This window comes from Leptonychotes weddellii, chromosome 3, assembly GCF_054177405.1.
Source record: "Leptonychotes weddellii isolate Sample4059 chromosome 3, ASM5417740v2, whole genome shotgun sequence".
NCBI classification, from domain to species: domain Eukaryota; kingdom Metazoa; phylum Chordata; class Mammalia; order Carnivora; family Phocidae; genus Leptonychotes; species Leptonychotes weddellii.
This window is the reverse complement of record NC_138371.1, coordinates 127,754,002-127,770,353: the sequence shown is the minus strand read 5'-3', so window position 1 is coordinate 127,770,353 and position 16,352 is coordinate 127,754,002. Positions and strand designations below refer to the sequence as shown.

General features: G+C 37.2%; 1 protein-coding gene across 1 annotated transcript in view; it reads right to left on the bottom strand.

Moving 5' to 3' along the window:
* Positions 1-13,434, bottom strand: part of VWA8 (von Willebrand factor A domain containing 8) — a 305,881-nt gene extending 292,447 nt beyond the window's left edge. Inside the window, exon 1 of the mRNA XM_081815509.1 lies at positions 13,264-13,434. Within this exon, the coding sequence (XP_081671635.1) occupies positions 13,264-13,387 (124 nt within the window). The 5' untranslated portion in view covers positions 13,388-13,434. The remainder of the gene's footprint in view (positions 1-13,263) is intronic.
* Positions 13,435-16,352: the final 2,918 nt, after the last annotated feature.

Genomic DNA, 16,352 nt, shown 5'->3' with positions numbered 1-16,352 from the left:
GACCTAAGCTGAAGGCAGAGAGTTAACAGACTAAGCCACCCAGGCGCCCCTATTTTTTTAATTTTAATAGCTACTACCATATTACTTTCCAAAAAAGCCATATCAACTCACACTTCTACCAGCAATGTATGACAACACCTTTTCCCTGCAATCATGTAGGTACTGGACATTATAATACTTTTTGGTTTTTTTAGATTTATTTATTTGAGAGAGAGCGAGAGAAAGAGTGCGCACATGCATGCGGGTGGAAGGGCAGAGGGAAGGGCAGAGGGAGAGAATCTTCAAGCAGACTTCCCTCTGAGTGTGGAGCTCCACACAGGGTTTGATCCCACAACCCATGAGATCATGACCCGAGCCAAAACCAAGAGTCCCACGCTCAACCAAGTCATCCAGGTGCCCCTATGATACTTCTTAATTTTGGCCCAGCTGATGCATGAAAATTGATATCTTATAGTATAATTTGTATCTCTCTAACTCTTAAGCAGGTTTAGAACATACCCATTTGGATTCCCTCTCCTGTGGCATGCCTATTTAAATCCTTTGCCTATTTTCTACCAGATGATATGGTGTTTCTCATCAATTTGTGAAATATATTTGTATATTAAGAGTATTAATCCTCTATCATATGTGTTAGATATCCATTAAAATGTGACTTTTAAGTTAAGGGTTTACTACTTGAATTCATTTTCTCTTTCAAACAATGTCATCAGTAGTTGTTAAATTACCACATAGATCCAAAGAAGCCTATTTATACATTTCATAGTTCAAAAAGTGTACATCTGCAATGAAAGTTGCAGAAAGCAGCAACGGAAAATACAAAGCAACAAAATGCATCATGAAATGTTAAGTTGTCTTTAGTATGGCACCTGGGAGAAAGAGGACTAAAGAAAATTTAGGCACTGAATAAAGATTGCTGTGGAAACTCTGGTGGAGACTTCAGGCCATGTCATAGGGCTTTAAAAGTTGATGCGACTCTTCCCTTTGAGGGCTCTTTTCTAGCTAAAGAAATCTCAAATGAAATCCTTTTTTCTTTTTTTTTAATTTTTTTTTTTTTAAGATTTTATTTATTTATTTGAGAGAGAGAATGAGAGAGAGAGAGAGCATGAGAGGGGGGAGGGTCAGAGGGAGAAGCAGACTCCCTGCCGAGCAGGGAGCCCGATGCGGGACTCCATCCTGTGACTCCAGGATCATGACCTGAGCCGAAGGCAGTCGCTTAACCAACTGAGCCACCCAGGCGCCCATGAAATCCTTTTCTCCAAGTAAATTCTCATGTAATGAGTAGCAATTAGTGCACTATTGAAAATGAGGCTAATCTTAAGATTGGAGGCTTTGCCCCTCGGATTGTTGTTCAAGCTCTGACTCGTGAATCTTACTTAGTTAACACCTTCCTGGAGGTCTTTCGTGTAAGCTTTGCCACTCATTCATTAAAACTGACAAGTAGCTGCAATGATTGTTCAACATTATCCAGACACAAAAATGACAGTTTTTCCAGGCTATTCTGTTATTTACATGTTGATGAATTTCTCAAACCTCTTGAAATTTTTACAAGCATCCCCCTTCCCCCAAAAAATCTTTCACATGGTTGCCTTTATGCCAAAAATCACCACTTTTAAAGCACATGTAATTCTTACAGAAAACCTTTGTGCCCTAACTGCTTGGATATGAGTTCAGTGTGTCCAGTAAACCTTAAATGACTTCACATATAATTGGTCCATGGACTGCAACAAGATTATGTAAGGAAGCAGAAATATAACTCTGAAGTCAACTTTGAAGTCATCTATTGAAAACCTGCTACCCTGGAGCATCACCTCATAAGGCAAACACTGGAAGAAATACCAGCTTGATACAATACAGTTTAACTTCAAGAACAAAAACATGAAGGAACCCCTTTTCAACAGCTGACAATTTCATCTAAGCCTTGAGATGCGGTTTTCATACAAAAAGGCAAAAATCTTCAATTACCCACTTCAACACTTGCAGGGGAGAGACTAGGGACTAAGATGATAAGTGGGAGTTATAATGGTTAAGGCAGGAGGTGACAAGACCTAGATAATAAAAAAACTGAAGAACAGTTCAACTCCCCTGTCCCGGCACTGGGCTAAATGCTGTGTCCAACACTGTTCAAATGAAAAGCTGACAACCAACTATAAGACACAAGCATTCATTATCTCAGTCAAATGGTCAATGAATTAAGAAATTTTACTTTCATGAGATAATATTGCTTTCACGTGGTTTTAAATGGAATTTTAGACTTCCACTTGAGAATATTCCCAGCCTATAGCATCTCTGTCAGCTAATAGGATTTATACCACTTCCATTAGATAGATGTTAAATATGAATATGAGGGTTCATCTTTCAATACTGTGATTTTTATTTCTTCATTACTAAAAGACAGTAGTTGATTTTCAGTGCTCTGAATAACTTTGGAAAAGACAGAAATAAAATAGCACCACCATGCCTCAACTATTTCAATATTTTTCAGTATTTTCAATATTTTCCACACTCTTAAGTTCCAAAAGAGTTATCTAACATACCAGTCTTCTTTTCATTCCCAGACTTATTCTAAAGTAGCCAGAAATACTGTGACAGACTATAAAAGAAAAATCAAACTGCAAGTCAGGAAATCTGGGCTTTGCTACTAATTAATTAGTCTTCCAACCTCTTTCTTATGGTCCTACTTTCCTGGTTTTGAAATGAGTTTCAGAGAGGATAGTAATTGCTGAAGTTCCTTTCCTTAACAAAAGTCTGTCATTTTATGTTTCATTTAAAAATGTTAAATATGCAAAAAGCAAAGAGCTAAATCGAAGCATAAATATGGGCAGGAAAGTAACAGGGTATCAAACTTCATTCAACAAAACAGCATTTTCAAAATATTTTAAAAAGTAACTCCAAGGGACGCCTGGGTGGCTCAGTCATTAAGCATCTGCCTTCAGCTCAGGTCATGATCCCAGGGTCCTGGGGTCAAGCCCCACACTGGAGTCCTTGCTCTGCGGGAAGCCTGCTTCTCCCTCTCCCACTCCCCCTGCTTGTGTTCCCTCTCTCGCTGTGTCTCTCTTTGTCAAATAAATAAATAAATAAATCTTAAAAACAAAAACAAAAAAAGTAACTCCAAAAGAGGGGGGAAAAAAATTATCAAAGTTCTCATAACCAAAACCCATAATCTCCAATCAGTCATGTAATAGCAAGAGTGAAGCCAAACAACTATGACTTTCCCTGCTTGGAAATCGTCCCTGAGAGAGGGAGAAGTAGTTCAAAGAATACAATATTTGGACCTAATATAGTAAGTAGATGCCCAAAAACATGTTTTATTAATAAATATAACTACCCCAATCAATATGTAGCAACCATATAATGTTTATGTGGATATGTGAGATGTTGACTTACTAGTTCAGCCACTTTTCCTATTTCAAGTTAACCAAACTCCCAATAGTCTTTCCCTTACAAATGGGTGCTGTTGCTCATACGAAAGACTAGTAGAGACAATGTTAATAATTTGCTACTGGGTAAAACATGCTACCATCATTTTGATATACAAACAATAATGTATCTAGGGATACTTATATTATGAATATGGTGGGAACAATGATGAATGCATAGCAAGCCAGAAAATGCAAATTGAAGTCTATACACCATCCAACTGCTTTCAGTATAAACTCTTTTCTGATAAATTTCAAAGGGTAAGCTACTAACAACTAAACACAAAAGAAGTGAAAAATTTTGATTGCATAAGAGATGTATGAAAACAGCAAGAGAAATTCAAAGTATATTAAACCAGAAAATGTTGAGGGTTTTTCTTGGTTTGCTTTTCTGGGGTTTTTTGGTGACAATATATTTGAGTCTTGCTGTATTTAAAAACAGATACCTTTTACACATGGAACTTGATCTAAGCCAACTACTGCTATATTGCTCTCCAGTCATTTGCAAAATATGGAAATATATTCATTCAAAGCATATGTTTGTAAGTCTTAAAACTGATATTATTACTAGGCTCCCTTGAATCCTTAAAGCTGGTATACATTCTCTCACTTAATAAGATCCCCATCCCCCAAATGATTAAGCATCTGTGGCTACGGTAAAATATTTTAGCAGATCCTCAATAGGAGAGAGATGGTACCATCTTAGTTGTTAAAAGAAGGGAAGGATAGTGCTATCCCCTGCTGATAGCAGTCAGGCAATGACTATGCCTCCTAACTAGGTGAGGCTTGAAAGGCCAACATTCTTTCCACACTATAAACACGTGATGTTTTATCTTTGAAAAAAAAACTGAAGTTTTTTTGAAGAGGCTACCACCACCATGTGTGATCCTGGAAACAACCTAACTAAGAGCAAATTCAAAATCAAATCTAGAGAAGATGTATTCCAGATTCATTTTTTATTTATTTTATTTTTTAGAGAGAGAGAAAGTCGGGGAGAGGGAGGGGTAGAATCCCAAGCAGGCTCTACGCCCAACATGGAGCCCGATGCAGGGCTCAATCTCATGACCCTGAGATCATGACCTGAGCCGAAATCAAAAGTTGGATGCTTAACTGACTGAGCCACCCAGGCGCCCCTCCAGATTCATTTTTTAAAAGTAAGACTGAATGAAGACGAAAATGTTTTTAGCGTATCTCTTAAGCAGAGTCATAGCAACCATTAGTATTAACCATATTCAACAGTGTTACAAGCATGGGATAATGGGAAGGAAGAAGGAACAGAATCAGGAGACTGAGGAAATGGTTGTGTCAGGGACTCAAATTTATTGAGCACTATGTGCCAGGCATTATCCTATTCATTTCACATAGGCTATCTGATTCAATCCTTACAATATATCATCCATAAGGTTGAAATGATTGTTCCCACACTGGCAAGGAAATCAGAGCAGTTAAATGACTATAGAAATCCACACATCTAAAAAGAAGAAGGAGGAGGAGGAGGAAACGAAGAAGACGAAGATGAAGATGAAGAAGAAGAAGAGGAAGAAAGAAAAAGAAATTCATATCTAGGAAATAGTACAGACAAAATCTTAAGCATAATCCTCCCCCTCCAAATAGATGTTTCCATATAGAACCCAAACTATATAACAGTTTTCCCACTGTTATTCCTCACTTCTGAAGTTCATTATAAAAGTTAGCTACATTCATAATAAAAAAAGATCCAGAAATCAGGAAAAAAAAATGAGTGTTTTCAATTATCATGTAAGGTGTTATAAATCTATTTTGTTAAGTTTTCTCTAGGTAAATATAAAAACTTGTTAAAGATTTAAGTCCCCAGTCTCACCCCCAGAAAAGATTACCTATCAATACAATAATACGATTAGGTATAACCATTAAATAATGAATACTACAAATAAATGTTCCTGACTCCCACTTCCAGTTAGGATGAAGAGAACTGAAGAGAATTTTACTTTCAACCTAACAACCAGAACTAGGCAGTTGATCTGTAAAAATCACAGTTTCTTAAAACCTACCACACAGCTAAGAATACAAAGAAACCTGAATGAACTAAATTCTAGAGAGTAATGAGCATTTTCAAAGAGAGAAGAGACCCACAGCTAACAAACATATCTGGCAGAATGGTAGGAGGAGGAAGAATCCGCCATAGGTGTATCAGGAGAAGCAAGTTGAACTTTTAGCAAACTTACAATGGCCACACACAAGCTGACATGATGAACTAATCTACTGAAAAGTCTCAGTCACAGAGAGAATCTGCACCTACCCACTAATTCTTCCTCACTGGCCTTCACTGAGTGCACAGGGATACACACTAAAAACCAGACACAGGGCAAGAACTGAGAGGTATTCTTCCTGAAGCATACTGGACCTTTTGTTAATACAAGGCAACAACCCACTGAAGGCTGGGGGTGGGACAGAAGAAGCAAGAGAAATCCCTTCAAGGCACTTCACGACTTTATGCCGTATAAGGCAGCAGTTCTCATGGACGGTGTTAGGGCAGAAGAGCTGAGATAAAAACCTCTTTGGCACTCTTGGCCTTCACTAATATGGCCTCTGGAGGCTGGAGGCAGGGCAACAGCATGAAGAGAGATCTGGGTTGGAGAAAGCAGAATACAGGACTAAATGGCAAAACTCCCCAGCAATCCAAAGATGGAGCCATAAAGCAGAGACTAGCCATGGTTTGTAGAGCTGGAAATTCAGATATAAAGCATAAAGAAAGCTCTGGAATCTCACCAGAATTCACATGCTGAACATTACTAAAGAAAAAGTCCTGATCTCTTCCTCAATGCCTTTGAAGGTAGAGATAAGTGGAATCTAACTAATCTACAGAAAGCCCAGTCCCAGCTCAAGCACGTTAGTTTGACTCAGCATTCCTCCTTCGGTGCCCCCCCCCTCCACAAACACGGGACTTAGCAGATGAAGAGGCATGCCCTTTTCTGGGGTAAATACCATTTACTTCAGTCTCTACTGTTCTTTTATACACAATGTCTGGCACACAATAAAATATTATGACACAGAGAAGCAACAAAATATGATCCATGTTTAAAAATCAATAAAAGAAGTTCTAAAAATGGCCTAGATGCTGGAATTATTAGACCATGAAAAATATGTTAAAATATCTAGTGCAAAAGGAGGACAACATGAATGTATTCAAGCATGAGACTGAAAATATAAAGAAAAACTGAATGGATGTAGAAATGAAAAATGTATTAACAGAAATTAATGAATCATCAGATGAGATGAAACCAAGACTGTACAAAGCTGAAAAGAAAATCAATTAGCTTAATTATGGCCAAGAATTTTCCAAAATTGATTAAAGTTATTAACCCAGAGGGGCACCTGGGTGGCTCAGTCGTTAAGCGTCTGCCTTCGGCTCAGGTCACAATCTCCGTGGGAAGCCTGCTTCTCCCTCTCCCACTCCCCCTGCTTGTGTTCCCTCTCTTACTGTGTCTCTCTCTGTCAAATAAATAAATAAAATCTTTAAAAAATAAATAAATAAATAAAATAACGTTATTAACCCAGAGACTCAAGGAACTGAAACACAAAGAAGATAAATTCAAAGAACACAACTATGTACATCAAAGCCAAACTTTTAGCTTAAAAAAGAGATAAAAAGAAAAATTTTAACGTAGGCAGAGAGAAAGGACAAGTAACAACTATGAGTACAACAAAAATGACAGCTGACTTTTTATTAGAAACAACAGAAAACAGAAGACAATAAAATGATGTCTTTACAGTACTAAACAAAACAAAACAAAACAGAATAAAAAACTGGCAGTCCATATCCAGTGAGGGGGGAAAGCAAAATAAAAACACATGTTAAGATAGACAACAGATGAGGGTCACCTGGCTGGCTCAGTCAGAAGAGCATGCAACTCTTGATCTCGGGGTTGTGAGTTTGAGCCCCACATTGGGTGTGGAGCTTACTTAAAAAAAAAAAGAGGGGTGCCTGGGTGGCTCAGTTGGTTAAGCAACCAACTCTTGATTTCAGCTCGGGTTGTGATCTCAGGGTGGTGAGATCTAGTCCAGTCCAGCTCTGTGCTCAGCGGGTCTGCTGAGATTCTTTCTCTTTTCCTCTGCCCCGCCCCCTGCTCATGCTTACTCTCTTTTCTCAAAATAAATGAGTAAAATCTTTAAAAAAAACAAAAAACCAGATGAGAGAATTCCTATCACAAGGCTATTTAAAAAAGGTGCTAAGATAGTAGGAAGGGAAAAATGAAGGGGGGAAATCGGAGGGGGAGACGAACCATGAGAGACTATGGACTCTGAGAAACAAACTGAGGGTTCTAGAGGGGAGGGGGGTGATGGGATGGGTTAGCCTGGTGATGGGTATTAAAGAGGGCACATATTGAATGGAGCACTGGGTGTTATATGCAAACAATGAATCATGGAACACTACATCAAAAACTAATGATGTAATGAATGGTGATTAACATAACATAATAAAATAAAATAAAAAAAATACAGGAGGAAAAAAGTGCTAAAAGAAACTCTTCTGGCTGAAGAGAAATGCTTTCAGATGGATGTCTGTATCTGCAGGAAGAAATGAAAAGCAGCACAAAACATTAAAATATGGGTAAATATTAAAAACTTTAAAAATCAGGGCGCCTGGGTGGCTCAGATGGTTAAGCGTCTGCCTTCAGCTTAGGTCGTGATCCCAGGGTCCTGGGATCAAGTCCCACGTCAGGCTCCCTGCTCGGCGGGAGCCTGCTTCTCCCTCTCCTCCTGGCTTATGCTCTCTCTCGCTAGCTCTGTCACTATCTGTCTCTCTCAAATAAATAAATAAAATCTAAAAAAAAAAAAAAACCTTTAAAAATCATCTCCATTTTATACATATGTATTTAATTTAAAATTCCATTAATTGCCTAAAGTAAAAAAATAACAAAATTGTGGCATTTTAGTATATACAGAATTAAAATATATGATAGCAAGACTAGCAAGGTTCTGAGAGGTAAATGAAAGAATAGTGTTGAAAAGTTATCACATTGTTCCTAAAATAGATCTATTATTTGAAAGTAGACTATGGTGAGTTGAAGATGTATATTATAATCCCTAGAGCATCACTGTTCAATAGAGTACCCACCAGTCACATGTTGCTATTTAAATTTGAGTTTAAATTAACTTAAAATTAAATAAAATCTATAATTATTTTCCTTGTTGACTGCACTGGTCACACTTTGAATGGTTAATCACCACATGTGGCTAGTGCCTGCTATATTGGACAGCACAAATATAGGACATATCCGTCACTTCAGAAAGTTCTACTGAACCAAACTACACTAGAAAAAGAGGCGTAACTAGAAAGCCAATGGAAGAGACAAAATGGAATATATTATCTCTGAAAAGAAGATGATAAAAGATGTATATAAAAATATAAAGAGGACAAAGCAAAAAAAAATCAAGATGGTCGACATAAACACATCTACATCAATAATTATATTAAATATAAAAGGGTTGAACATTCCAAATCAAAGAAAGAGCTTGTCAGAATGGATAAATAAGCTGTTCATAAGACACAATTAAAATATAAAGGCACAGACTAGATGAAAGTAAAAGAATGAAAAAGAGCATACCATACAAACACTTAGCACAAGAAAGATGGTATGGTTTACATTACTATCAGACAAAATAAACTTGAAGAAAAAAAACTGTTACCAGACAACGACAGCATTGCGTAATAATAAAAGGGACTGTTCATAAAGAGGACATAACATTATAAATGTGTATATACCTATTAGAGAGGTTTGAGATACACAAAATAAAAATTAATAGCATAAAGGGCAAAAAAATCTACAATTTACAGTCATAATAGAGGTTTTAATACCACTTTATCAGCAACTGATTGAAGAGGTAGATAAAATCAACAAAAACATAAAGGACTTGAACAATATTGTCAACACTGACCTAACTAATATTTATAGACTACAACACCCAATAGCAGCAGAACACTAATTCTTTTCAAAGTTTACATGAAACACTCACCAAGAGAGCCCTTATGCTGATTGTTAAGTCTCAATAATTTTAATTTCAAAGAACTGAAACTCTACAGAATATGTTCTCTGACCATAACAGTATTAAATTAGAAATCAATAACTGTAAGATAAAGAAAAACCAAATACTGGAAATGAAGCAAACATACCTTTAAATAACCCCTGAGCAAAAACAAATCTGTGATTTTTAAAAATATCTTGAATGGACTAATAATGAAAACTTAACATATTAATATCTGTAAGGCAGGGCTAAAGCACAATTTAGATGGAACTTTACAGCTTTGGACAACTAAATCAGGAAAAAGGGGGCAAAAACAATAATCTGAACCTCTACCTTAAACAGTTAGACAAAGAATAGGAACCAAAGTAAATAAAAGTAAGGAAGTAGTAAAGAGTGGAAATCAGTGAAATAACAAATGGACAACAATAGAGAAAAATCAACAAACTATTTTTTTAAAGTTAATATCATTGATAAACCCCTAGAGAAAGAAAAAAACCCACATTTCCAATATTAGGAATAAAAGAGGGAATAGCAATATAGACTCTACAGATATTTAAAGCATAATAAAGGCTACATTATAAAAAAAAGTCAATAAATTTTAAAACTGAGATGAAATGGACCTATCCCTTTAAAATAAAACAGAACTATAAAGTTCTTAGAAAAAAATAGACTATCTTCACAACCTTGAGGTAGGCAAAGATTTCTAAGACATAATAAAGCACTAACCATAATAAAAGATAAACTGTATATAATCAAAACTTCTGCCAACTAAAAGATACCACTGAGAAAACGGTTAGGCAGGGGAGAGACTGAAAAAAATATTCATAATACATATATATGACAAAGGCCTTGTGTCTACAGTATATGAAGAACTTTCACAAATCAACAATAAAAAGGCAAAATCCGCTTTTTTAAATAAGGAAAATATTTTAATAGATACAACACAAAAGATATACAAATATCCAATAAGCATAGGAAAATATCTTGAACATCATTACTCATCAGGGACATAAAAATTAAAACCACAATGAGAGGACTTGCACTACTGGAATAGCCGGGCAAGGACCTCTGAAAATCCACTCATCCATAAAAGCAATGGCAACCCTGGCAAAAATTATCAAAATTAAGTTTTTCAGAACTCTAGAAATTAATAAGAGACTTTCAACAATCTGACAAGCATTTTTCCAAGAAAAATGGGTGAACCTTAGTATGAACTATAAGTTTTGTGGTCTTTTAACTTGCCCTGTTCCCATCTCTTTCCCCAGCTCTGTGGTAATCTTGAATACCAACCTCCTACAACCACTGAAGGGGACGGAACAGGGTTACAGCTTCCTAACCGTCCCAGCCCTAGAAAACTACCCCTACTTGACTTCTCTAACAGCTCCCTGAAAAACTCCTTTTTTAGAATTTGACTTCATTTGACCCACTCAGAGCTCCCAGTGTGCAAACACCACTACCCCAGGGTGTTTGTCAAAAAATTAAAAAATAAAAAAAAATCAACAACTGTTTAACATCTCAGCTGTGTGAGGCACCAAAACAAGTTGGAGCTAACGAAAGGATGACCAAAACACAAACAAACAAACAACTTAAAAGGAAAAACTGGGAATAAGATGTCCAAAGGAAGGCTTGAAAAACTACAGTGTATGTCTAGGAATCTAGAAGGCCATGCACATGTCTGGGAAAGTTCCGAGAAGGGCCTAATGGCTCACCTCTGGCTGACACTGAAGCTTTGCACAAGCAGTAAGACATACTTAAAAGCTGCCTCTGGAGCTTCACTGGAAATCATGTCCAACATGCACACACAGGCCCTGGTCAAAAACTAGAACAGATTTCTTTGAGGCATTTAAGAAATCTCTGTCCCATTACTGGCAGGCCAGTAAGCTAACTGAGCAGAAACTTCAGTGGCTGCACATGACAAAGAGCACAGATTTCAGAAAAACAGTCTACATACATCATTAAACAAACAACTGGAGCCAAACTAAACCCTAGGCAAGGAGGGGAAGCTGATGTCCAGAGTAGTCACATTATACTATTTAATAAGTCTACTTTTCAAAAAAAAAAAAAAAAGGTAAGTAACACAAAGAAACAGGGAAGTACAGCATACACAGAAGAAAAAAACAGTCAATAAAACTATCTTTGAGGAGGCCAGACACTGAACTTAGTAGAAAATACCTTAAATTAGCTTTTATAAATATGTTCAAGAACCCAAACAAACCATGTCTAAAAACTTAAAGTATGACAACAATATCTCACTAGAAAATATCAATAAAGAAAGAAATTATAAAAAAGATTCAAATAGAAATTCTAAAGTTAAAAACTACAATGAGTGAAATGAAAAAAATCACTAAAGGGCCTCAACAACAGACGTGAGTGGGCAGAATAATCAGCAAACTTGAATTTATTAGATTAGATTATCCAGTCTAAGAAACAGAAAGAAAAAAGAATGAAGAAAAATTAACAGGCCCTCAGAAACCTATGGTACACCATCTAGTATATTAACACACACATAGTGGGAGTCCCAGAAAGACAGAGAGGAGGGAAGAAATGATGTTTACAAAAGAACTCCCCCAAATTAATAGAAAACATTGATTTTGATATTGAGAGTAGGCAAATCTACAGAAGCAGAAAACATATTAGTGATTGCCAAAGGCTGGGGGTGGGGTGGGGTGTATACAGTTGTCGGAGGACGAAACAAGGAGTGACTGTTAATGGGTACGAGGTTTCTTTTTGGTATGATGAAAATGTTCTAAAGTTAGATGGGGCATGGTTGCACAACTCCGTAAACATATTAAAAACCACTGAGTTGTACGCTTTAAAAAGGTAAATTTTTTTAAAAAGATAAATTTTATGGTATACTAATTATATCTCATTAAAGCTGCTATAAAACAAAAACCATGACAAGTTACTATTTCACACATAGCAGAATGAGTAAAATCGAAAAGACTAGAAATTCCAATGTTGGCAAGAATACAGAACATCACTGTTGGTCAAAGGGTAAAATAGCACAACTACCTTGGAGAATTGTTTGACAGTGTCTTATAAAGTTAAACAGCCATCCATCCTATGACACATCAGTTCAACTCCTAGTTATTTATTCAAGAGAAGTGAAAAGTTATGACTACAAGACTTGTACAGGAATATTCATAGCACCTTATTCATAAGTCTAAAAATGGAAACCCTCCAAATGTCTATCAACAGAACAGGTAAACAAATTGTGGTATATTTATACAATGTAATACGACTCAGCAATTAAAAACAAACTGATAAGTATGGGAACATGGATGAATTTCAAAATCATTATCTTGATAGAAAGAAGCCAAATACACACCAAGAAAAACTATACTATATGATCCTATTTATAGAAAGCTAAAGAACAGGCAAACCTAATCCATCATGATAGAAAAAAAAGAACACTGGTTTCCAGGGTAGAGCAGAGGGGAAGGGGCACAGAAGAATATTCAGAGGTGATGAAAGTAATCTTGGTGGTTATACAAGTTTATAAAATTGTCAAAACTAATCCAAATGAATACTTAAGATCCGTGCATTTTATTATATGTATATTTTATCCCAATTTAAAAAAGAAAGAATAGTACATGAAAAAATAAATGTTTTACTGAAATATTCAAGGGTGAAGTGATAGGATGTCTGGGATAGGTTTTAAATACTCCAGAAGAAAAAATGGGTATCAGTTAAAAGAAGATTGACATACATTGATAAATGTTCAAGTTGACTGGTAAGTACCTCATGTTTATACTATTTTTTTCTGGTCTTGCATATGTTTGAAATCTCCATAATGAAAAGTTAAAAGTTATTCATTCATAAATAAATGACTGTTTCTTACTGTAGTTCTGTGGCACAAGTTCTGGGCTCTTAGGAGTTTTCAACTTGTAGGATACATCTCCAATATTAACTGTATCGCCTAAAAAGAGAATAAAGAAATACACCATTACAAGAGACAAAACCATGCACTATGCCTTTCCCAACGATGACTGTCCTGCCCTACAGAGAAGGACTTTATAGAAATGCACCCACATCTGCCTGTGTTTGGCCGCATAGACACACCTGTCTGTGTCAACCACTATGCTCTAAAACTTGTAACCAAAGTGTAAGTTATATAATGGAAAAGGGAAGCATTGGTGAAATTCATATTTTAAATGCTACATTAGCAAAAAAAAAAAAAAGTGAAGTACAATAGAATTTTATCAAATTATTTTCTCATTAATGACAATTTTCTCATTAATAGCAATACTAATAAAGTCAACAACAATACAGAAGGATGCATTTTGTTTAAGATCATCCAAAGCATCCATAAGGTGGCATCTTTACCACAAGTTACAACCTTTTTACATCCTTATAGGTTCTTATTTTTACTACATACAACTTCAAGTTCTCTAGCAACATAATCCAAAAATGCAGTATTTCTAGGAAAGCCCCAGCCTATATGCCAAAATTCCTACATGAAACAAGCAAAACAGGCAAAAGTTCCCACTTCTACATGATTCTAATTTTAAGTAACATTAATTTCTGGCTGATCTTCTAAAGTGCAGGACTAACCCAAACACTCTCTGCTTTTCTCTCTCCCACAGCAAAATAGACATACTGATCCCATCTGCACCTGGGACTTCATTTATAAAGGGCTCAACGACACTTAGAAAAAGTAGCTGTGTAAAACACAACTTTCAGCATTGCCAGTTGTGAGCTACTTAGGTATCCCAGAGACTAAGGCTTTATATCATCATAATAATAACAAAAGCAGCCAACATTTGTTGAATGATTACTATCTTCTAAGTACTTTATACATTCCCAGAATAACCATGTGAGACAGAGGCTTTACAAGTGAGGAAATCTGTAACTCTGTTAAAAAACATTAAAAAAAAAAGATTTTACAGATAAAGAAATGTATTACAGCTATGTGGCAAGTTGAGAGAAAACATCATGTAAAACACAGGTACACCTTCTAATACAGAAAACAAGTATTTTTAGAGTGTAAGTCAAAGGACTTTTCCTCTGAAGTAGTCTAGACATCAGCTAATACTTACTGAATCCTGGTTATTTGGCAAATATTGTTATAGACACGTTATTTATGTTACTTCATTTAATCTCGACTCTAAGTAACCTGTGGTTCCCACGAGTTATTTCATATAACTGCTCCAGCGGAAACCCCATCTCAAACTAGCTTAGTAAAAAGTCACCGGAGCTTCCGTGACAGCAGTACGTGAGGCAACTCCCGGGAAGCGTGGGTTACTGGAAGAGACCTCGGCTCGGTAACTAGTCCACAGCATGGCACGAAGGCAATGGAGAAACACAGCAGTCACACAAACAAAGTCACACCCCGGGAGAGGCTCACTGAGGTACCACCCCTGGCACCACGAGATCCACACCTGGGACGCCACGACCAGAGGACAACTTTTTTCCCCATTTCATTTTGGTATTTCTCAGACCTGTAGAAAAGTTGGGAAAACATTATTTGAAGTTACAGAAATCATGATTCTTTATCTTTAATCTAGTCTTCAGATGCATCTTCTAGTACGGACCCTGCCACAGGTAAACTGTGGTCAACTCTGCATAATTCCATCGTGACTCAAAGTCCTGGGCAGGGCACCTCGCTGGCCAAGCCTAGGTTACTACCCACAGCCCAGCTGCCTGGACTTTCCAGGGTAGAGTCGGGGCCCTGCCTCCTTTCAAGACTTACACCATAGGCGATTCCACCTCTTTCTCCCTCTCCCTCCCTCTCCCAGCTCCCTCTCCTCCTCTGTTTCCTTCCTCCCTCACCATGACTCCAAGTCTTCCTTGCTTGCTCTTCCTCTTCTCAACTTCTCTTTTTCTAGCCTCTTTTCTATTCCCCCTACCACCTCTTCTTGATGAGCTCATCCAGTCTTACACCTTCCGGTGCAACTAACATATTCCTGGCTCTCAAATTTGTACCACTAGCCCAGACCACAGAACTCCAAAGATGGATACCAACAGATACTGAGATGCCTAACATATGTTAAGCCTAACATATTCAAAACTGAACCTCTGATCTTTCCACCAAAATGTGCTCTACCCACAGTATTCCCCAGTTCTGCTAATGGCAACTTAATCCCTCCAGGGGCTCAGACCAGAAATCTTGGAGCCATTCTTAACTTTTCTCTCTCATTTCCTCAGAAAATCCCACAGACTCTGTCTTTTAAGATATATCTAGTATTGTCCACTTCTCACCACATTCTCTACCACCACAATGTAGACCCAAGCCATTGAGAGGTTTATTACTACTTAAACTCATTTTCTCATTTAAACAGTATTAACTCTCACCTACTGACAGATCTCCGGTCTCAACTCTTGCACCCTGAAGCTTATTCTCAACAGAGTGGCCACAGTGATAGTAATAAAATAGGAGTCAAGTAATGCAAGTTCTCACTCAATCCTCATTGTTGCGATGGCCCAAAAGGCTATTCTGATCTGGTTCCCCCATTTCCTCTCTTACCTCATCTCCTGCTAGTGTCCTCCCAACTTATTCTACTCCAGCCACCTGGTCTCCTCACTCTTCCTTGAACACGTCAGACACATATTCATTTCAGGTTTTTGCACTGGATTTTCCGACTGACTGAAATGCTTTTCCTAAACATATCCGTTTATCAATCAGGGCCCCAGCAAAACAGACGGTACATTCAAACTGAGTAACTGAGGAGAGTATAATAAAAGAACCATTTGTGAAGGTGGGGCAGAGTTTAAGAAAACCAGCAAGGATAGCGCAGTGTCCCGGGACTAGCAATAACAGAAAGCCATTGCCACCACTAGGCCTGGAGGAGCCTAGTGCAAGCAGAGAGAGTAAGTAGAAAGCTTCCTAAAAGGAACTGTGACCCTTTGTGGAGGAACACAGCAAATCAATGGTAGTCAGACCTGGCAAGGAGTAAGCTGGGGGATAAACATGAAACAAAAATTGACAGA